The following is a 23,806-nucleotide window of genomic DNA, read 5'->3' as shown; positions in this document are numbered from 1 at the left end:
CAAAATTGCCACTGAAAATAGAGTGACTAGAAATGATAAAAGAGGAACTATTTTATAATTTAGCATTCTATTTTAGTCACAATAAAACAAGAGAAAACTAGACATAGGGCATTGTTTTAAAATTCCTGCCTAGGTGGAAATAAAATTTTGAGAAATCAGGGTCCCTTGAAGAATGATTGGAAAATATCAGAAGGATAATATCCTTACAAGGAAGTAAATGATAGGTGTGTTATATATTTAAAGAATCAGAAGAAATATAATCATGGACTAGTATTTAAGGATGAGGGACTTCCCTGGCTGTCCAGTGGTTAAGACTCCAAGCTTCCACTGCAGGGGGTGTGGGGGTTTTATTTATTTATTTATTTATTTATTTATTTATTTATTTATTTATTTATGGCTGCGTTGGGTCTTCATTGCTGCGCGCAGGCTTTCACTAGTTGCGGCGAGCGGGGGCTACTCTTTGTTGCAGTGCGCAGGCTTCTCATTGCAATGGCTTCTCTTGTTGCAGAGCACAGGCTCTAGGCGCATGGGCTCAGTAGTTGTGGCTCGCGGGCTCAGTAGTTCTGGCGCACAGGCTTAGTTGCTCCGTGGCATGTGGGATCCTCCCGGACCAGGGCTGGAACCCATGTCCCCTGCACTGGCAGGCGGATTCTTAACCTCTGCACCACCAGGGAAATCCAGGGGTGTGGGTATGATCCCTGGTGGGGAAGCTAAGATCCCGCATGCTGCAGCGAGGCAAAAAAAGAAAAGAAAAGAAAAGAAAAGAAAAGAAAAGTAAAGAAAAACTAAGGATCAGATGAGAACTGCATAATTTAAGTGGTGGTATGAGATATGAGAATGGGGACAAACCCAAAATCAAATACTACAGACACGTGGGCACGATACCGACCTAGTTATTGATCCAAGTGGTGGGTTAGATTGCCCTGTGCACTGGCCAGGAGGGTGACTGACTCACAAACACAGAAGCTTTGATGATGAGCTGGATCTTCCCCCCGCCCACCTAGCCCATCAGTGTCATGGACTGACCTTTCCCCCAGCCCCAGTTTAGCCCAAAGATACCTGAAGAGCGGTAGCTCTCCCCTCAGCCAAATACAGAAAAGATTTAGAGAATGTAGGTCAGGTCCACCCTTCCTGTAATTCATCCTGGTTCTTTAGGACCTAAAGCATCCTGCTCTTGGTGTGTGTGGAAGCGGGGAGGGGGAAGGACAGCACCTAGCCTTCCTCCACTCAGGATTCAAAGGTATGTTCTAGTTGAAGTGTGCACAAAGCCAAAGGTAAAGTTTTCTGTCCTCACTCTATTTCTTCCCTTCCTGGTGGGAATGTGATCTTTTCTCAAGAAAAACATGACAAATGATGCCATGAAAGGTTAACATAGCAAGGAAATGGTTTATTTCTCTTGTAGATATTCTGCTTTGATCCCTGAAGGGAGCTCAGGAGTTCCACTTGGTACCAGGAGGGAGCTGGGACCCCGTGGGGAGGATGGGGGTGGAAGGGATCGGGGCAGAGATTGAAGAGGGGAGACCTGAAACCAGGGAGAACCTCCTACGCCAACCAACGGCTGCCTCTACACCCCTGAAAGGTGATGTGATGGAAAAATACCAGACCGTTTCGGCCTTTTCTCTAGATTCCACTTGCTTCTCTGGGATCTGCTGATAGTGAGATCTCCTTCCCTTCCAGTGGAACCGGGCTCTTTCTTTCAGATGTGGCAGGACTGGATGGAGGGTTATAAACATTTGCCTTGATATTCTCCTTGGTCTTGAGAGGCCCCTCCAGTTTGAAACCTTGGACCCTGGTTTAGCTGGCATCGGACCTCACCTGCATCTGTGGTCTGCACTGGCCCAGGCTGACCTAACTGCCCCGAGGTGTGGTGAGCCCCCCTGCTGGCCCTGGATTCCCTGAGTCCTCTTCAGGAGGGCCTGCCTGTGTCCACTCTCTCAGGCCCACAACTACACTGGCTCTGACTAGGTGCATTTCATTTTGAATCCAGGCCCCCGACCTAGTTTGGAAGATTGCTGGAATTAGCTTGCTTTCAAAGTGGAAAGTGGGAGAAATCAATACAGGAGTCTCTTAAAACCCAGTTTTAAGGATTTGGGGCATCAGAAAGTCAAGAGTGTAGAGAGGAAGGGATTAAGAACTTCTATAGGGGGCTTCCCTGGTGGCGCAGTGGTTGAGAGTCCGCCTGCCGATGCAGGGGACACGGGTTCATGCCCCGGTCCGGGAAGATCCCACATGCCGCGGAGCGGCTGGGCCTGTGAGCCATGGCCGCTGAGCCTGCGCGTCCAGAGCCTGTGCTCCGCAAAGGGAGAGGCCACAGCAGTGAGAGGGCTGGGTACCGCCAAAAAAAAAAAAAAAAAAAAAAGAACTCCTATAGGAACTTCCCTGGGGGTCCAGGGGTTAAGACTCTACTCTTCCACTGCATGGGGTACGGGTTCGATTCCTTGTTGGGGAACTAAGATCCCTCACGCCACGTGGCCAAAAGAAAGAAAAAGAAAATTTCTTGAACTGAATAAAAATGAAAATACAACATATCAACTTAAAAAAGTATTAAAAGAAAAAAAAGAAGAACTTCTATAAACAGGAAACCACTACTCCTTCCTTCAAAGAGGGGAGGGATAATAAATATCATCACAGAAAAGCCTGTGCCGTAGAGAGAATGGTGACTGATCCCAGCATGAGTTAATGAGACCTCGGAGAGGAGGGTGAAATATGGACTGTGTTAAAGAGGAAATAAATGGGAGGGAAAGAGAATGTCAGTTTGGAAAGGGAAAGTTTAATGCTGGAAGTAGGCTTTTATTAAGGAATGTAGTATTTATGAATATTTTCTTTCCCTCTTAGGTAAGATAGGAAGGCCAGAGGCAGACTATTCCTGGTGGGGCACAGCTGGAAACTGTTAAGGATGACAGAGTATGCCAAAGAGGATTTGGAGGGAATTCTGCTGTGGTCCAGTGGTTAGAACTCTGCACTCTCACTGCCGAAGGCCGGGGTTCAATCCCTGGTCTGGGAAATAAGATCCCACAAGCTGCGGGGAGTGGCCAAAAAAAAAAAAAAAGAAAAAGGAGGATTTGGAAAGACTTATTTTAGGAATTAATTCAGTTATGTCTTTAATCAATAGCCTATTTTTTAGAGCAGTGTTAGATTTACAGAAATTGAGCAGAAAGTACAAAGAGTTCCCATATTACCCCCTGACACACACACACACAGACACACACACACACACAGAGTTTATCATGCATTGGTGTGGTACATTTATTACAATTGATGAACCAATATCGATACATTATTATTAACTCAAATTCACAGTTTACGTTATGGCTCATTTTTTTTGTTGCAATTGATGAACATATGAAATCTAAAAATAAAGCTGTTTTCATAGATGAGAGTTTTTTTTTTTTTTTTTTTTGCAGTGCATGGACCTCTCATTGTTGTGGCCTCTCCCATTGCGGAGCACAGGCTCTGGACGCGCAGGCCCAGTGGCCATGGCTCACAGGCCCAGCCGCTCCGCGGCATGTGGGATCCTCCCGGACCGGGGCACGAACCCGTGTCCCCTGCATTGGCAGGCGGACTCTCAACCACTGCGCCACCAGGGAAGCCCGATGAGAGATTATTAACAGATGTAGAGAATCAATGGTTCCTCTCTAAATACTTTATATAATTCCAAAAAAAAGGTGGAATTTCCCTCTCAGGACAGCATAGATGTCAAAAAACAAAAAATTTTCCTTCTGATGGCAGGACTCTTTGGTTCTAGAATGACTCTGAGCTCTTAAGAGCAGCATTTTTGGTACTAGGCAGAACAAAGGTGGTTAAATACTCTTAAGGCTCAAGACATAAACCCCCTTAAAAATTTTTTTTGGTACTTAACGCCGTTGAACTGTAACCTTAAAAGCGTTAAAATAGTCTATTTGTGTTATATGTATTTTGCCACAGTCAGAAACCTTTTTAAAGGAAAATCACCCAGGAGAGCTCAGGCACAAGAGATGTAACTCAATCAGCTGGGTGGGAAGCCAGTTTCCAAGGCAGACGCCACCAAGTATGCACCCGGGAATGAGCAAGATGAAGGCCTCAGATTGCTTGTAAGCAAGTCGCACTTCTGATCCAGTAGCAAAATTAGCTTTTGGGAAAGTGTTATGTTCATTGTGGCTTCGGAGCAGACCTAGACCCCCTTCCTGGCAGGAAGGTGAAGTCTCCTGTCCTCAGATTTCTGACTTCTCGGAGGCCAGCCGTTACCGGTAAGGGGACCCGCAAGATCATGTACCTGCTTAGGATTTAGGGAGACAGTGGGAAGGCAGGAGTTCTCCTGGGTGACCCTGGGGTCCGTTGGTGGAGTCTGTCCAAGATTCTGCCACCCCACTGTTGTTCAGCTGAGCTGCAAGTGGCTGGGTGATCCGTATGCTCTTGGCGTTGATAAAGACATCGTCTGGCTCCAAGAGTCTGCCTCTCCCCAGACACACTTGCATGTAGATGGTGCCATTCCACCCCTCACTGCTGTATAATGAGTCGTCTCAAGTGCAGAGCAGAACTTCATTCCCTAAAAGGCCAAGTAGGTGTTGAAACCTTAGTTCCTCATTCAGGGATCAGGTGGCTTGAAATTAACTGTCACCTTCCCAGGGATTGGTTTCTCCTCAATGAGTTTTTTGTTTGTTTGGTTGATTGGTTTTGGGGGTTTTATGGCCACACAGGGCAACTTGCAGGATCTTAGTTCCCTGATCAGGGATCGAACCCAGGCCATGGCAGTGAAAGCATAGAGTCCTAATTACTGGACTGCCAGGAAATTCCCCTCAATGAGTTTTAATTTATAATTGACCCAAAGATGTGAAAAAGTGCTGATGGCTGTCATTAAACTAAATGAGATAGTGCACATGTCAGGGCCTGGAATACTGCCTGGTTCATAGCTGGTGCTCAGTAAATGTGTGCTTTCACTTTACTGAATATGTAACTTAGAAAATCAGATGACTTGCACAATCTTTAAGTAGTTCTATATTCTGGGCTCAGTTTGATCAGAGGGAAACTACTAACAAAATTGTTTATACAGTTGACCCTTGAACAACATGCGTTTGAATTGCCTGGGTCCACTTATCCATGGATTATTTTTAATAGTAAATACCACAGTACTACACGATCCTTGTTGGTTAAATGTGTAGATGTGTAACCTCGGATACAGAGGAACCACATATATGGGGGCCCAACTATTAGTTATAGGGGATTTTTGATGCCTGAGTACTGGTGGCCCTAACACCCCAGTTGTTCAGGACTCAACTGTAATTGTAAACTTTGGGAGCAATTATAGGAAATTGCTCATATAGCAGTAGTTTATTGATTATAGGAAACACTCAGTAACAGTATAGAAGGTGTTAAACACTTTGCGTTCCCTGTGTTGGCACTCACTGTCAAACTTTATGGAGTAACTTTATTGTGAACATTATTGCCGTTTTTGAAGAGCCATGTGCAAAGCTGTTTTCCTTTGGGCAAACCTTAGCCTACCTGTGGGAGACCCTCAGCCTTCTGCTCTCACCTCCAATTATTCCATTGCTTTTTTTTTTTTAAACAAGGAATATTTACTGACATTTCAGTGGGTGAGAATTGAGAAAGTGACCTAATATCTTTTTTTTAAAGTTTTTTTTTATGTGGACCATTTTTAAAGTTTTTATTGAATTTGTTACAATATTGCTTCTGTTTTATGTTTTGGTTTTTTGGCCGCGAGGCATGTGGGATCTTAGCTCCCCAACCGGGGATCGAACACACACCCCCTGCATTAGAAGGCAAAGTCTTAACCACTGGACCGCCAGGGAAGTCCCTCCATTGCTTGTGAAGCATCTGTTCCCATGATCCCCAAGTCAGCATCCCTAGTCTTGATCAGTCATGAGATCCACTTGTATTCTAAGTGCTGATTGCATGTTTCCACTTTGTTATCCTGTCATTATCTCATGTTATCTGCTATGTTATTCTCCTGATAATCTAAGCTTGACACCAAAGACTACTTTTGATTTCTTCATTTCCAGGTGATTGAATCCCTGGGTCCTCCTTTAGCAGGGCTCTCTCTAGGTAGACCCTCAGGGCCAGAACTAGGTGAGGAGGCAAGGCACCTAGGGTGAGGCAAACTGAGGTGGCACAACCTTTAAGGTGGCACAACTCTCCGGGTAGCACAAGTGCAGGAACAGTCTTGAGAGTGGGTGCCTCCTTAAGCTCTGCATCCTAGGGACCTCCCTTGCCTCATTTCTATAGACTGAATGTTTGTGTCCCCCCCTCCACCAAAATTCATATGTTGAAATCCTAACCCCCAGTGTGATGATATTAGGAGGTGGGGCCTCTGAGAGGTTCTTAGGTCATGAGGGTGGAGCCCTCAATAATGGGATTAGTGCCCTTATGAAAGAGACCACAGAGCAATCCCTTGCCCCTCTACCATGTGAGGACAAAAGACTGCCTGTGAACCAGGAAGTGGGCCCTTACCAGACACTGAATCTGCCAGCAGATCTTGGACTCCCCAGCCTCCAGAACCGTGAGAAATACATTTCCATAGTTTATAAGCCACCGGTCTGTGGTATTTTTGTTATAGCAGTCAGAGTAGACTAAGATACTCAGCCTAGTCCCACCCTGTTGACCCTTCCTTCTCATCCCCACAGCCACATCCCAGCTCCCCGACCTGATGATTGCAATGGCTTTCTAACTGGCCTCCCCATTTCCACTCTTTTCCTCTCCTTTCAGAACAAGTCTACCGTTGGCTTTCTTCCAGCATCACTCCTTGAGGCAGACTTAGTTAGCTATGACCCATTTGTGTTCTCAGAACACCATTAGCACTTATCACTTAGCATGGTGGATATTTCTTCACCCGTCTGCCCTCTCTTGAAGGCAAGGACTGTGACATTCATTGTGTGTCCCCAGAAAATACACTGGCACAGTCATTCATGACATGAGAGGTGGTGCAGCAAGGTGGTTGTGAAGGGAGTTCTGGATTCAAATTCTGACACTTCTCTTTTTACTAACCTGTGACTTTGGGCAAGTCAGTTAATCTCTCTCACCTTTGGATTCTCCATCTATAAAACATGGTACCCAAACTACCCCCCCTTGTGGGACTCTTGGCAGGATTGAGTAAGACTGTTGCAGTGTTTGCCTCAATAAATGCTAGTGACCATAATTAATGTCACTGAACGTCTGCTGAACTAAACCAGCTCTACCCTATACATCACTGTCCAATTACTCTTCCTACGTTGTCACTTGTGTCATATCACTCTCGGATCAAAATCCTCCTGGTTGGATGAAACTCCAACCCCTTAGCTTTAGCAGGTATCGGTTTATCTTGATTTTAAAAACACATCTATTATTGTGTAAATGTTTCTTTAAATACTATTTTCATAAAGCTTGTTTTGTAATTACTAGTTGGTCACAAGAAAATGATTCTATCAGAATCAACCTTATAGGGAACAATCCTGTGAATCTACCTTTAATCCTGGGTTCCCAGTCCTGGCTGCATATTCAAATAGCCCAGGGATCTTTCTAAAGCACTCCAACACCCAACCCCCAGAAATTCCAATCTAATTTTTCTGGGGTGTGGCTGGACATTGAGATTGAAAAAGCTCCCCAGGTGAGTCTATTGTGCAGCCGGTGTTGAGTGGCCCCCTGGCCCCCTCTGCTTTGTCACAGCGGGTAGAACCTTCATGCCAACTCACCTGCAACCACACAGTTTTCAGGTTCTTGCTCGTCAGCTGGCTGTTCCTGTTCCCAAATTTGCCTGGTATAGGCCCAAGTCACACCAGCTCCTACCCCGAAGGGTTTGTAAAGAGGCACCTTCTGATGCAAATAAGCCTTGTCTTCAAATCAGGCCACAAACACACCTTGACTCACCCTCATTCTTGATCCGGTTTATGGTTTACTGATAACATCCTGGATGGAAAACCAGTTTCTGACTTGCAGTGACCTATTCACCCCTTGGCTGGAGCTGGAATCTCATGTGCTCTGGGCTCCTCCCCTATCCCAGACTAGCAGGAATTGATTACTTCTTTGGCATTTAGTGCTTTGCCTCCTGATTTCTACCACCATAGGTCTTAGACTTCGGAGCTTCTACAGCCTTTAGCTTTCCTCTTGCAGTGCTAACCCCATCCCAGCCCCCAATCCTGGACGCTGGTGCCTTTTGGGTGGCTTGTTTCCACTTACTTTTCTTATAGAGAACTAGGTGATAAGCCAAACCTTGAACAAGGAAAACACAAGTCTGGAACAGGTTAATCTGGAGAAAGTGGAAGGGGGTAGTTTGGGGGGTTATCCAACACAATTTACCTTTTTTGCGGATTTTAGGAACTGGAGGGTAATACATAGGGTATTCTAGTAAACTGTCAACAACCACAATCCTTCCCACCTTTTTTTTTTTTTTGACCACTTCCCCGCAGCATGTGGGATCTCAGTTCCCCGACCAGGGATTGAACCTGCGCCCCGTGCATTGGAAGCACAGAGTCTTAACTACTGGACTGCCAGGGAAGACCCCTTCCCAGCTTAATTTCATGGTTTCTGCTCCTTATTTATTCCCTCATTTGGTTTTCCTTTTTCCCCTTTTATCACACACAGCACATGGGGCCCAGATAGGAAATCAGAATTATGTTTACAGTCAGAGCAAGAATAAGATTTCAGAATCAAATCAACCCATGTAGGGCTATGGAGAGGGAAAGTTCCAGGAGACAAGGAGTCAATATTTATATAGGTCCTTCACAGAATGTTTGTATCACTAATCTGGAAGGACCTTGCTGTTTAATTAAAGCTCCTGCAATAGACTTGAGATTTGTCACTTTTTTCCCTACTTGCTTTGGGTCACGCAGGACTAAGCCGAAAGTGCCATTTTAGAAGAGGGAGGTTCTGGATCTCACATCAGCTCACTTTGGGCACTTGCATCCCCTCTGCAGTTGTCAGTGGAGGGCATATAGTTCACAAATCTACCTGGTAGAACCTTCAAGGGGTTCTTATGCTCAAGACTTTAAAGGCAACTAAAATGTTCATCAGGAATAAGACATACACACTATGGGATGAGAACTGGGTACAATTTACTCTCTAGTTAGCTTAAATCATGGCCATAAATAATATGAAGTAGTGTTTTTTAAATTTTATTTTTTATTTTTTGGCTGCGTTGGGTCTTTGTTGCTGTGTGAACGCTTTCTCTAGTTGTGGCGAGTAGGGGCTACTCTCCATTGTGGTGCTCAGGCTTCTCATTGCAGTGGCTTCTCTTGTTGTGGAGCACAGGCTCTAGGCACACAGGCTTCAGTAGTTGCAGCACGTGGGCTCAATAATTGCGGCACGCAGGCCCTAGAGCTTGCGGGCTTCAGTAGTTACAGTGCGTGGGCTCAGTAGTTGTGGCACATGGGCTTAGTTGCTTCGCTGCATGTGGGATCTTCCTGGACCAGGGATCGAAACCGTTGTCCCCTGCATTGGCAGGTGGATTCTTAACCACTGCACCACCAGGGAAGTCCCCTGGAGTAGTGAGTGTTTTGATATTAATTTCTTCTCTACATCTTGGTGAAAGCTTAGACAAATTTCTTTCTGGAGTCTCCTATTTTTTCATGGTTTATTTCATCATCAGCATCTCATACTGGTCCAAGAAAAAAGTCATTTCCTTACATTATGAACCTTATTGCTAATTCCAGAAAACTCACATTCATACTTGGCAATTGCTCGACCTTCAGACAACATTTTATCTGATTATTTTTAAAAAAATCATCAGGCAAATCTACAAGAGAGGGTCTGAAGGATAATTGTATTGTCTGCTTCATTCACGAAAGAGACACTGGCTCCAAGTTGGAGGAGAGGAACCTCTGAATGAACCAGCTTTAACTTCATGCCAAATGTATCCCAAGTAGCTAAATGAAGTGACCTGTTGAGCTGGGTCCTTTGGTATTCACTGTACATTGGATGATGGCTATCAGAATTCTTTTTTAACCTTTTCATCTCGACAGTGGCTAGTCAAGAAATCCGGTCATACCTTGAAACTGCTATTTTGTTATGGTACAGAGAGTTTGTTTTCTTATTTTTATAATGCTATTTTTGTCATTAAAATATGTGATTCAAAAAAATAAATTAATTAAACGTTACAATAGCAAAAAAATCGTCAGGAAAAAATTTGATTACAGAAAATTGGGAAAATATGAAAATTATAATAAATAATTAAAATTAGCCATAATCCTCCCACTCAAATATACCATTCTGGGGTATTTCTAGTTTTTCTTGCCCTTTTACTATATATTGTTATGTACATGTGTATAAATGCATACATTAGGTAAAAATGGGATCATACTATAAACTGCCTCAAAGTTATCGTTAGAATGTACTTCTCCATGCCATTAAACATTCTCCCAAAACATGAATTTTAATGATTGTGTTTAATTACTGCATCTCACTATAAAAAATATCACAGTTTAACTATTTCCCTATTGCTGAAACTTTAAACTGTTTTTAATTTTTGAGTACAGTAAGTAAAATCCAATTGGCTATCCATAATCATAAATGTTTATGACCTCCTCTACTTATTGCCTTAAGATAAATTTCCTAGAAATGGAATGACTGGTTACACGTGTTTAAGGCTCTTGAAATTCACATTCAAGTGCTCTCCAGAAAAGGTGCACCAATATATACTTCTGACCAGAAATATCTGAAAGTACTGTTTTCACAAGAACTGTCCCCCTGTGGTTTCAGCACTGAAAGTTCCACATTCCAGGAAACCCTCCACTGTACATGAGAAAGAATGGTTTTCGGCATGAGTGTGGAAGATTGGGGGGAAGTACAAAACTCATTATGGTGGCCAAAACCTAGGGGCTAAAAGAAACTCTCCTTTTAGTGTCAAATGGATATGGTGGATAGATTACCCACCCCGCATGGTCACTGACTGTTGATGTTGGCTACCATGATTTTCAGTTCCCATAACAGATCATCCTCGGTTACATCACTGGGTGTGATGTGTGATACTACTTAGGTGTGCAACTCAAGTGCCCTATAATCTTTAACAGTCTGTCTTCACCTCTGCCTGTGGTTTAACTCTTGTGCTTTGTTTGTATTGAGAATTTGCTTGTACTGAGTGCTAGTTTAATTTTTTAACATTGTGAATATTGTGACCATGTTTTCAATACAAACACCAGCGTGACCTAGACATTACTGAAAAAAGAAGGCTAAAGGACCATGACATTTTAATGACAGATGGAAGGACATGGTACATGATTAGGGAGGTAAAGCAACAAAACTGAGCATGCTACACAGGTGCAGAAAATATACTGGGATCGAGCATGGTGCAGAAGGGGAGGTAAAGGCACACATGGAGATTGAATCTTAAAAGTCCGTGATGAAATGGGCAAGTCCTTCTAAATCGATCTAAATTGGCCTCTTACAATGTAGGGCGGATTCTGGCAGAACTTACCAACCATTATGCTTTCTGCAGTGTATCAAGTGATGGGTTAGATCAGAGCAACACTAGTCATAATGCAGGGGATGAGGATATGCCACTTTGGCATATTATTTTGAACTAAAGGTACTTGAGAAACAGCAGATGCAGGAAGAACTCTCTGCCCTCTCCCATATGCCTAAAAGCAAGGCATAAATTTCCCCTGGAGAAAGCTAACCTTCCATTCCCACCCCCAGCCCCTTGTACCAGGGAGAGCACTCTTATCACCAGAGATAGGGAGTCGACACTGAGATGAATTTGCACAAACAGGCTTATTAAAATAACTATTCCCCCCATGTATTTCCCAGTTACTTCCCTGCGATTTGTCATCCCTTGAATCCCAAACGTCCTTTCCTTTGTTAAGATGGTATATGAGACTTCCCTGGTGGTCCAGTGGTTAAGACTCCGCGCTCCCAATGCAGGGGCGCAGGTTCAATCCCTGGTCGGGGAACTAAGATCCCACATGTCGCAAGGCATGGCCAAAAAGAAATAAATAAATAAAATGGTATATAAGCTCCTGAATCTAACTTCTTCTTTGAGTTTCACTTCTTTTCTGTGAATTCCTGTGTCTGTAACTATTAAATAAAAACTGCCTTTGTTTCTGTTAATCAGTCTTTGGCCAGTTTAATTCACAAGCCTCAGATACTGACTCTAAGTGTGTAGAGGAAAAGTTCTTTTCCTCCCCAACAACAAAAAATATGCTCTATTTCTTAGGTACTTTGATATGAAAAATGGAATCTCAAATTGTCTTCTTGATTTCTATGAAGATTTAAATGAAACTACAGAAAACATTAAAGATTGTTGATATATTATCCTACTGCCAACTGGACCTTGCTTATCTATCTGCCTATTTGGCAGAGGGTCCAATTGTAAATTTTGGCAGATTCAGTCTATACATTTTTTAACCAAAGGCAATGAAAAAAGATCTTTCTACTGAATGTTTTGCATATCTTATACGCCACACTGCTAAAGAGGAATATGATTTGCTCACCTGTGAAGCTGAGGTTTTCATTATGAAAGTTTTAGTCACTTCTCAGTTTTCTGAAAACTGCAGAATTACTTAATGAGATATTTGACTTTATAGAAATGGAAGGAGATCACCTTGTTAGACATAGGACATATGTCTTAGACATAGGCTATCATTGCTTCTGGACATAGAAAAGATATTAAATATTGCCTGTAAAATTACAAAATGAGGGACAAGAACACTGTCCTTCTCTAATTTGAAAATACAATGAGGATAAGAATGGAAAAAAGAATGACTGTAAAACAAAAATTTGTATGCTGTTTCTCCAAAAGTGTTTGATGATCTTTGAAGAGGCCATAAGAAGCCTAGCTAAGGATGGACTGAGCCCACTTGAATTGTTTGATGTTATGTGTAGGTTGTAACAAAAAGTTTCATAAGGACATTTTTGGAAATAAGACTGCTTCAGAACTTAAAAAAAAAAAAAGTCACCAAAAAAGGGCAACCAAATTAAACAGGACTTTCTCATTTCTTTACTAAAACTATAATTTACTTGGAATCAAATTTTGATTTCACAATTCAGATTACATCCATGCGTTAAGATCATTTTGCCTGAGAGAAATTTAACTCATAATATCATCCAAGCTGCTCTGGAGTGTTCACAAAGGATGGACATTTTCCATACAGATAGTGTATAAGATGAATTTATAGCTGTAAAGGACATTACTGACAAACAGCTGACCTACCGAAACAAGCTTGTAGATACAAAGTGAATGAACATTTTTGGAAAGCTAGAAGCAAATTCCCACAAGTCTAAAACCCTACAATTACTAGTAAGTAAAATCTACTATTCCATACAGTATGCTTCTGTTGAGGGGATATTTAGCTTGATGTCATCACATAAGGCTGACACCAGGAATTAGAGTAATGTGGGCTTGGTAAGCGCCAACTGAATTTTGCATTTGAGTATGCTCAGTCTGTCACCACATAAAAGCAAAGAAAGATGCTCTAAGTTATTGTAAAAAGGAAACAAAGAGTAAAAATATCCTATGGCATTATGGGAGAAAAAGAAACATGTCTTTGTGCTTTTTTCTTAAATATAGGTTAACATTTGTTTAACTAGTCCTATTGTATTTTCACTCTCCTTTTAAAACGTATTACATTTGTGTATCTTAGGCATTGTTCACATTTCTTCCTTAAGAAATAGCCTGTTACCTTCTATTAGTCTCTTTCTGTTTTGTTTTGTTTTGTTTTTAAATGTCTTCTTCAGGACCATAACTTTATGTTTATCATATATTGCCAAAACTTTCCAATTTGTTGCTGGCTCTTTCCAGTTTTGGTGAGTTCGTTGGGTATACTTTAGAAATATTCGTTTTCCAAACTACCTGTTTTTATTTTTCCCCTTGAAGAAGCACTTCTGTGCAGAGCTGAGGGTAAGGCTCTGGTGTAGCACAGACCCCAGCTCCACCTACAGACCTTGCACAAGTTTCTCAGTACTTTTACTATTACTGATGACTTCTTTCTTTGCTTGAGCTCAGCTAAATATTCGCTCTTATTTTTCTCTAGTTTTTCAGGTTTTTACAGGTAAGCCTTGGATGTATCTGGTAGTTTTATTGGTGAAGGGTGGCTACATCGTTCTCTATTTCTAAGACGGTTTTGCTCTCCTCCATAGATGGTGCCAAAGTGGGAGACAGTTGCAGCTGTCCTGCTCTGTGCTGGGCTTTGTTCAGCTGCCCCTGAGTCATGCTGTGGCACTGGCAGGGTTTTCTAGCCTCTGGCTTTCTAGTGGGTAGAACAGCTTCCAGACTGAGTCCCAGCTGAAAAACAAAGTCTCCCTCGATGGCATAGAAAAATGAACTCTATGTTACTTCCTATTACAGAGTCCCAGGCTGCAGCTGCCTTGGGTTTCTTTTTAACCACTTCATGCCCAGTGTCTAGAAGATTAAAACCACATGAGGCATCCATCCTAGCCTGAGCCATTTTCTCTGCCCTTTCTCTCCCTCCAGTATCGGGATTTTGATGCACTCCGCCCTCCCACCCCTCACTGCCACCCGCCTTCCTGCTTCCTGCAGAGGTAACACCTCCTAGATCCGAATCTGGGGTAGCTCAGAATGCTCCTTCTCTCTCCCCAGCTAGGCTCAGGCCTCCACCCCAGCCACCTGCAGCTGCCACCTGTGACAACTTCCCTGGGAAAACAGGATCTCATTTACCTGTCAGTATCCAAGGAGGAATTTGATGGATATTTTCTTCTTCCACTGGAACAGCATCATTATCTTCCAGTAAATTCTAACCTGGAAATGCAAAGTATGTCATCCTCACTTTTTGATTCCTTATCAGGGAAGTACCTTGCATTGATTGCATATGCTATCAAATTTGGATTAGATGGAATTGTATGTGATAGAAAGTAGTAATAATGAATAGAGGGGGGGAGGGTGTCTTTCACAGCAGGGATTCCTCCCCAGGTATTTTTCTAGGAGATTTCTTTCTTTCTTTCTTTCTTTCTTTCTTTCTTTCTTTCTTTCTTTCTTTCTTTCTTTCTTTCTTTCTTTCTTTCTTTCTTTTTCTTTCTCTCTCTCTCTCTCTCTCTCTTTCTCTTTCTCTCTCTTTCTTTCTTTCTTTCTTCCTTCCTTCCTTCCTTCTTTTCTTCCTTTTTCCCAGTTCTAACTTTACCCAGTATTTCTCCAGAAGGCTTTGCTGCTTCACCAGACGGCCCTCCCCATGAGAAGCCAGTTGCTTCTCCTCAGGCTGGGAGACCTGGGCAAAATAGTTCACCTCCAGCTTACCCCACCCTTTCTCTTGTGGTTTCAAAAAATCCCTTTAAATTCTAAATCAGATTTGTTGATGAGCTGTGGAAACCTCTGAGCTGAAGGGAGCAGACTGCTGCACCCACGGGTCTGACGAATCTCATGCCTTAGGCAGTGGGTCCCCCAAGCAGTCAATGTATCTGTACCACAGCCTATGAATATTTTATGGATGTCCTTTTGTGCTCACTAATGGGGCCTGAACTGTACAATCTGCCTGGAATAACACCAAAAGAATACCCTCTCCTGACCTCCGTCCCTGAATGATTTATGGAGATGAACCAGGCCTATCAGAGGTTTATTATGGAGGATGTTCTTTCCAGACACTTTTCAAAAAAGAGGGAAGTAATATGTTTGTACAGATAGTGGACACTTTGGGGGAGTTTAGTGTGGAATCTGTGTGTTTGGAGAGGACTCTTCGTTCTGGATCTTCAGAGATGAGGAAGGGGTTTACATTTCCTCAATAAAGAGGGCAAAATGATGTTTGAAAGAACTTCCATGCCACCACCCGTGCTTATGTTATTCCTGGAATTTCTTGTCACTGTAGAATATCAGTCAAAACAATGAATGTAAAACCCTTCTCATGCTTCCTGTCTCTTCCACTCTGTGTCTTTTAAATTGGAATAGTTCAGTCTCCAAGTATAGATGGAGTCGGCTGTGTGCTTGTCACTTGGAGCAATACCAAAGACAAGAAGACAGCATCTCCACTACTGAGTTCTCCACCTAATTGGAGAAGATGAGACCTATACACGTTGCTTACGTCGGCCTGTCACCGATGCTCGTGCAGTACAGAGCTAGAAGCTTCCAAAAGGGAACATTGACGTGTGTAGGACGGGCGAAGGATGAGTTTATGGAGAAAACGGGGCTCGAGTGGTTAGGTGTTAATTGGCGGAGGGAGGGAGGACATCCTAGGGAAGTCAGCAACGTGAGTGAGAGCAGCTAGAGCAAACGTACTGGGTGAGAGAGACTGTCCAGCAGTGAGGGGTGGGTAAGGGGGTGCCGCCTTCTAAAATGAAGTAAAACCCAGGGCTGTAAGGTTAGTATGAAGAGCCCAGTGATCTCAAATCTTTACTTCTGATTTGACTCATGTTGTGGTCTTTCCCCCCGTCCCCACTGCCTTCATCACATTGGCCTCAGAGGTAGACTTCTTCCCTTTTAAAGCTCTGTCAAAAGTCCCTTCCTCTGCTTCCCCCTAGCATAGGTCAAATACACATACACTTAAGACAAGTTTACTAATGGGGGAGGGGTAAATTAGGAATTTGGGATTAACATATACGCACTACTATATATAAAATAGATAATCAACAAGGACCTACTGTATAGCACAGGGAACCCTACTCAATATTCTGTAATAACCTATATGGGAAAAGAATCTGAAAAAGAATAGATACGTGTATATGTATAACTGAGCACTTAGCTGTACACCTGAAACTAACACAATATTGTAAATCAACTATACTCCAATATAAAATAAAAATTAAATTAAAAGAAAAGTTGACTGAGCACAAAGAGAGAAAAAAAGGAAACTAATGTATAAATAATCGCGTTTACGAGGTACTCCTCGCTCTCTAGGGCTCATAAACCCTACTTCATTCCAAATGAGATCCCGGGGAAAGAGGGGTGCACCCTACCTAGGACACTTCAGGGGACACCTTTAACCTCCAGCACCTAAGTGGACTCTTCTAATCATCGAAATCTCTCAAAAATCCAAGTCAATTCCATTCAGCCTTCTGAGCCCCACAGCTATGGCCTTTTACCCTTTCAGGAGAAACCCAATTCTATGACCCCAAAGTGCATGACCCTATGCACAGGATGGAGGGATACTTTCTGCCAGAGGTATCTTTTGGGGAGGGGTCATGCAGAAGCTTTGAAAGCCAGAACTGTAGAAGGCTTAGGATAGGATGGTGGCAATGCGAATAGAACAAACAAGTACAAGAGACATGGATTTTGGCAGCAAGGAACCCATATGAGCTTTTTGCATTTTAGGCTCCTGCAGCTACTCTTCGATGAATACTAGTGTTTCTTTCCCTTGTCCCCTTTCTTTTGTGCCTAGTTCTTCTACTGCTTAGCTGCCGCTCCATCTATTGGCTGTTCTTTCCCCCCAGCTTTGGAATTGGGTGGAGTGCCTTTAGCTTTGCCTTCCCTGTGATCTCCCAAGCCAGGTCTACTGAGCCTTCTCTTTTCCCAGTGCACCATCCTTAGAGGGGGTTCCCACACTATTCTGAGAAACAAAGAGGCAGCAAAACAACTTGAAGAAGTTACAAAATTTCCAGAAATCTAACCAAACTTCTTAGCCCTTAAGGACAGTCACCACCTCTTTTTTTTTTTTTAAACAAGATGTTGGGGGTAGGAGTTTATTAATTAATTTCTTTATTTTTGCTGTGTTGGGTCTTCCTTTCTGTGCAAGGGCTTTCTCTAGTTGTGGCAAGCGGGGGCCACTTTTCATCGTAGTGTGCAGGCCTCTCACTATCGCGGCCTCTCTTGTTGTGGAGCACAGGCTCCAGACACGCAGGCTCAGTAGTTGTGGCTCACGGGCCTAGTTGCTCCGCGGCATGTGGGATCTTCCCAGATCAGGGCTCGAACCCGTGTCCCCTGCATTAGCAGGCAGATTCTCAACCACTGCGCCACCAGGGAAGCCCCACCACCTCTTTTTGATCTTTGTATCCCAAGCACCTAATGCCGTAATGCCAATGCCGTAATGCCAAGCACAAGGTAGGGAAGTTTGTTGACTAAAATAATAAATTAATTAAAAGAAGGAGAACAGGGACCTCCCTGGTGGTCCAGTGGTTAAGACTCCACCCTTCCACTGCAGCGGGTATGGTTGGATCCCTTGTCAGGGAACTAAGATCTCTCATGTTGTGCAGTGTGGCCAAAAAAAAAAAAAAATCCCCCAAGGAGAACAGAGTGATGTCATAGAAAGTAAGACCATCAAGAAGGGGATGGTCGATAACACCAAATACCACAGAGAAATCAAGTAAAATGAGGACCGAAAGGCACCCTACTGGATTTGCAATTTGAGGACCAATGGTACACCTGGCCAGCCTGGTTTTATTAGAGGGGTGAAGGTGGCGAAAGCATGATTGAATTAATAGTTGGTTGACTAATGACAGGTGAGAAAGGGAAGGCAGTGAGTGTAAATGATCTGGGGGAGCTTGGCTATGGAAGAGGCAGAGAGAGAGGTAACTAGAGGTGGACTAAGGGTTGAGGGGAAGTGGTAAAGATGGTAAAGGCCCTGGAGGAATGGGAGAGGGCACTGAGGGCCACGCTGAGACCAAAGAGCACAGATCTGTGAGGGCACCAAGGTACACGGGTGTGAGACTTCCTCCAGCAGGGTTCCTGGGCCCAGTTCCAACGTGTGTGTGTGTGTGTGTGTGTGTGTGTGTGTGTGTGTGTGTGTGTGTGTGTGTGTAGGCTTCCCCACACCAACAAGCGACTCTTGGACACCAACAGGGTGACAGGAAATTCCACTCAATTCTGACACTATCTACCTGGACATAGAATCAGATTCCACAGGTAAAGGGCTCAGGCCCACAAGAACGCCCTCCACCTTAGACGCCAGTCCCAAGCCCAGGTTGTCACCTGTGCTCCTGACTGAATGGCTGTGAATTAGCAGTTCCAATGACCCCCTCTAACTCAGGATGCTAATTGCAAGTCCAGGTTGTTACCTGTACTTCTGACCATCAGGCTATAAATTGGAGGTTCCCATGACTCTCTCCTTGGGTTCAATTAATTTGCTAGTATGACTCACAAAACGTAGGAAAACACATTTCACTAGATTTGTTATAAAAAGATATTAAAGGATAGGAATCAACAGCCAGATGAAGAGATACATAGGGCTAGGTCCCAAACAAAGGAGGTTTTGTCCTCGTGGAGGTTGGGGCCCAGAGCCCACATGGAAACTGGTTCCCCCACGTGGAAACTCCAAGAAAGGGCCCCAGCGCTGTCCTTTTAGGGGTTTTATGGAGGCTTTATTACATACACATGATTGACTAAATCATTGGCCAATGGTGTTGATTTCAACTCCAGCCTGGCTCCCCTCCCTGGAGGTCTAATCACAGGTTGGTCCCATTGGCAATCAACCCCCAGCCTTAGGTGTCTTCCAAAAGACACATCATTAACACAACAAGAGACACCTTGATCACTCTCAACCCTTAGGAAATTCCAAGGGCTTGGGGAGCTGTGAGCCATCAGAGCAACTGTGAATGAAGATCAAATACATATGAGACATAGATTTTGGAACTCTGAATGATCAAATATGTATTTCTTGTAAATCACAACATGGCACTGACCAAGTATGGGAGGACGAGGGAAGGAAAATGACTTAAGTTTAGGAACTCACGGGACATGAGTGGTAGTGATGACATGGGCAAGAGGAAGGTTTAAGCTACAGATGTAAGAAAATGAGCCCCTGAAGGATCTTGAGTGTGAGGAAAGGGGTAAGTTGAGGAACTGGAGGCTTAAAAACAGTGCATTGGTACCTGGCAGTAGGGGAGTGAGTCAGGTTGGATGAGACTGAGGCTGTGGATGAGAGTTATTGAGTTTCATAGGTGGAGCCATCTTAGACCATGGCAAGATCCAGGTGTGGCCCTGCCAGTCCGTGGCTGATGGAGTGTCAGAAGAGGCTGAGGGACCCAGCAGGGCACCAGAGGCTATATGAAGCAGGGTGGGGTAGTGGCAAAGGTCTGAAGGCCTGGGCAAGAGCACACAGCAGGGACCCAGAATTTGCATTTAGGAACCTCTTACTCAGGCTAGCGTACAACTTGCCCCATTTAGTCTCAGTTGCCCATCTGTCAAAGGCTGTAATAATATTGCTGTAATAATATTGCCAAGCTTCATGGGATTGTTGTGAAAATTAAATGAGATCGTGTATGGGCGGTGCTGAGCACAATGCGTGGCCCATAATAAACACTTGATAAATAACACCTACAAAATAAAGGCCACTCTGGAGACGGACATCCACTAGGAATTCACAACATAGGAAAGAGAACACTAACATGAAAAATACATAAGAGGACACATAGGGATGGCCTTCTTTGTGGAAACAGCCTAGATTTTCAGAATCAAATTTGTGTTTGCATTCCAACCCTGAAGCTTACTAGATCTGTGTAGATTGGAGGCAAGTAACTTCACCTGTCTGTGATTAATCATGGTGCTGGGTTGTTAATATCTTCCCTCACATGTATTAGGTGCCTGCCTACTGAGTACCAGGGATTATACTGGGTGTTGGAGATAAAGCACTCACAGTATAGCTGGGGAGACAGGAAGAGACAACTGGGAAAACTTAGACCTCTGGCAAAGCTAAGTCTTAGGCACGCAGGTACATCCTTAAGTATGCCGGAGAGATGTCTTTTGCCCTCATGCAGTGATTAGCTCATTCCCTCCCTTTTTAAAAATATAGAACTTAGTGTACAGTCTCCACTTTTTTTTTTTTTACAATAATAGGGTTTTAGAAACTATTCTGGAAAGTAGAATAGCGAAAATTAGATGTTTTCAAATTCCTATGGGCTGAACAGTCTGTATGGAGACACTTCCCGTCATGAAGGATTGTAGAGAGGGGGTCAGAGCACAACCGTGGCACCTTCAGTAAGTTTGTCAGGTCCAGTTTCCCCATCTGTAAGGTGAGGAGAGTAATGGTCATTGCTTCATAGAGTTAGTGTGAGGATTAGGTGAGTTAATACACATAAAATGCTTAGGAGAGTGTCTGGTACATAGTGATTATTCAATGTTTGTTCTCATTATTCTATTAAGTGATGATATTATAAGGCAAAATGTCTTCCTCAACCTCTGCAGGGATCATCAGAAATTGTGGATCAAAGCAACAAAAAAGTAAACTAGAAATTGGTTTTAGAACAAGTAGATCTGCCAAGGGTCAGGGCAAAATAAAGGACCTTCTTATCAACAAAGCTAAAATTCAACAATGTCTTGACTGCAGTATCTACACCATAAATATTGGTGGATTTCTTAAGTCCTTGCTTTACAAGACAATGGTCCAAGGGAGTGCCTTATTTACTAGTTCTTCTTCTCTTTTTCCTCTAATAGTTCAAGAGAGAGAAACCCTGACTTTCCCTCTCTTCTGTTGGAGTTCGAACCAGTGCTCCCAGCCAGGTGACAGGGCAGCTCTCCAGTTACCTGGTGTGAAAGTCCCCAAGATCCTGGGCTGCAGGTTGAAACTCGCCTCTCAGTCCTTTCTATCTCAGCAAGATTTTCCCTGGGAAGATAAAGCCATTCCTAAGCTCTGGCTCTTTCCACTAAGGATCGTCTCTCCTCACCTTTATTGCAGAAGTCAAAAGGGGGAGATTAGTGTGAATAAGAGGTCAAAGGGAGAGTAGCCCACAGGGGTGTTTCTCTATGGTCCCTTGGGAAGCTCCTGTCATTTTCTTCCAGTCAAATGTCTCCAGGACCACTTAAATGGTTTTGAAACTTTAGAGAAAGTCCTCACTTCTTCCCTATTGTATCCCCCCCACCTCTTCGACTCCTAAGGGGCTTTCTCCTCTCGGAAATTTGAGCTTAAATGGAAATACAGTGTTCACATAGAAACTGGTAGCCTTCTCTTTTTCTGCCTGCCTTGTTTCTGTTAAGCTAGATTCAAGCTGTCATCAGAACAGGCCTTTTAAAAAGAAAATTTACCAGGTTATAAAAGAGATATAAAGCGAACAGTGGATGCCCAGGAACCTTGGTACGTTGCAAACCCTCATTTGTTATAACCTGCATGTGGTGAGATGCTTAATAGGAAATCCGTTTAAGCCTAGAATACCCAACTCTGGTAATCAGTCCAAGGGCCATGACAAAAGTTTTTTCAATGCTAAATAAGAGCAAAAGGGTAGGAGTGAGGGTTTTCATCCAGCAAATGATTTCAATATAAAAATATATTCTTTGTGACCTGGTTTTTATTTTTTTAAAAGGATGACAGTGATAGTAGACAGCAATTTGTTGTATCCATTAGTTTTTAAAGAATTTACTTGGTAAAATTAAAAAGCTGACAATGCTAAATTGGTCCTCCTTATTTTGTTTACTTTATTGCGCTGTGAAAATCAAAAGATTTACCGTTTGAAACCTACTGCTTCTCCAGCTGAGAAGGCCCCCTTGAAATCTCAGAGGAAGTGCCGCTAAGAAAGAAATTCCCTTCCTGGAAGGAGGGGCTTCTGGGGTTGCATTTTCTATTTTTAACCTTTTTTTCCTACTTATTTTTTAATTGAGGTATAATTGACATATTAGCTTCAGGTGTACAACATAATGATATGATGTTTTACCTTTTTTTAGTTGTGGTAAAATATACACACCATAAATGTACCATTTTAGGGCTTCCCTGGTGGCGCAGTGGTTGGGAGTCCGCCTGCCAATGCAGGAGACACAGGTTCGAGCCCTGGTCCGGGAAGATCCCACATGCTGCAGAGCAACTAAGCCTGTGAGCCACAACTACCGAGCCTGTGCTTTAGAGCCTGCAAGCCACAATTGATGCCAGAGCCCAAAGTCTTGACTGGAAGGGGGGCAGGGGGTGGGTTGGTATAGGGTAACCTGTGGATTTATTAAGACCTCCAGAAGAGGTGACTTTTGACTTGTCTTGAAGGCTGATCTCAGCAAACATGGCCGGGAGGGCAATCCAGGCAGAGGAAATAATTTGAGCCAGGGATCAAACACTAAGATTGGCAAGAAATGAGTCTGAAAGAGGTCGCAAGGTCTCCAGTGCCATCTATTCAACTGTTTGTTTTCAGGTGAGATATCAGCTCATCGACAGCTTACGTCTCAGTACTAACTGCAAGGGTAAGTAAGAATTGTGTAGAAACGGAGGGGTATTTACAAGCTCCAGAGAGGGAAGAGCCCCGGACCTCTGCCCTCTGCCCGCGACCACCTACAGGGACTACAAGTCCCGTCATGCAGCGGGGGCGCCGCCGGGAGCCCCGAGTCGGCCCCGCCCCTCCACAGGCCCCGCCCCTGACCCGCCCCTCTCGCCCATAGCCCCCTCCCGCCCGGTCAGCCCCGAAGAGTTGCCCGGTGGCCGCGGCAGACGGAAGCCGAGCGAGAGTCTTGGCGGCGGCAGGATGGGGGACTCCAAAGTGAAAGTGGCCGTCCGGATCCGGCCCATGAACCGAAGAGGTGAGAGCCGAGCGCGCATGGGGCCGCCGCGGCGGAGGCGGCAGGTGCCTGGCGCGCCCTTCCCTTGGCCGCGGCCGCCGTGTGGGGTCCGGCCGGTCCCGCCCCTGGAGTCCGTGTCTGGGCGGGGGGGGGGCGGCGGTCCGCGCACCCCGAAACCTCGTCGCCCGTGCCCGCCCCGCCTGCTTGGGACGCCCCTCCCCTGGCCCGCACCGCGTCCCGGGGCGCCGCGGGCCCCATGTCCCGGCCCGCTGCCCCTTCCGCCGGCGCACCCGCCCCGCCGCCCTTTTGCCCTCCTGTCTCCCTGCCCTTCTAGGAGGGCGCCCGCGCCCCTGGCTCGCTTCCTCCTTCCCCACCCGGCCCCTGGTCCCGCGCCTCTCCGCGCCCCCGCTCTCGGCCCGCCAGCTGTCAGCGCGGCCCCCGCCCTGGGGTCCTCACCCTCCGGCCTGGCCCGGGACAGCCGGGGACCCCCAGGCCCCACGTCGGTGGCCCAGGCGCCCCGACTCCGCACTCCTGTGGCCCGTGGCAGGAAGAAGGGAAGGGAGTTGG

The 23,806-nt window shown here is 44.5% G+C and overlaps 1 protein-coding gene across 1 annotated transcript in view; it reads left to right on the top strand.

Moving 5' to 3' along the window:
- The first annotated feature begins 22,967 nt into the window (after positions 1-22,967).
- Positions 22,968-23,806, top strand: part of KIF13B (kinesin family member 13B) — a 188,114-nt gene continuing 187,275 nt past the window's right edge. Inside the window, exon 1 of the mRNA XM_081237002.1 lies at positions 22,968-23,260. Within this exon, the coding sequence (XP_081093128.1) occupies positions 23,206-23,260 (55 nt within the window). The 5' untranslated portion in view covers positions 22,968-23,205. The remainder of the gene's footprint in view (positions 23,261-23,806) is intronic.

This window comes from Mesoplodon bidens (genome assembly GCF_964165515.1).
Source record: "Mesoplodon bidens genome assembly, chromosome: 6".
NCBI lineage: Eukaryota > Metazoa > Chordata > Mammalia > Artiodactyla > Ziphiidae > Mesoplodon > Mesoplodon bidens.
This window is presented reverse-complemented; position numbering and strand designations above follow the sequence as displayed.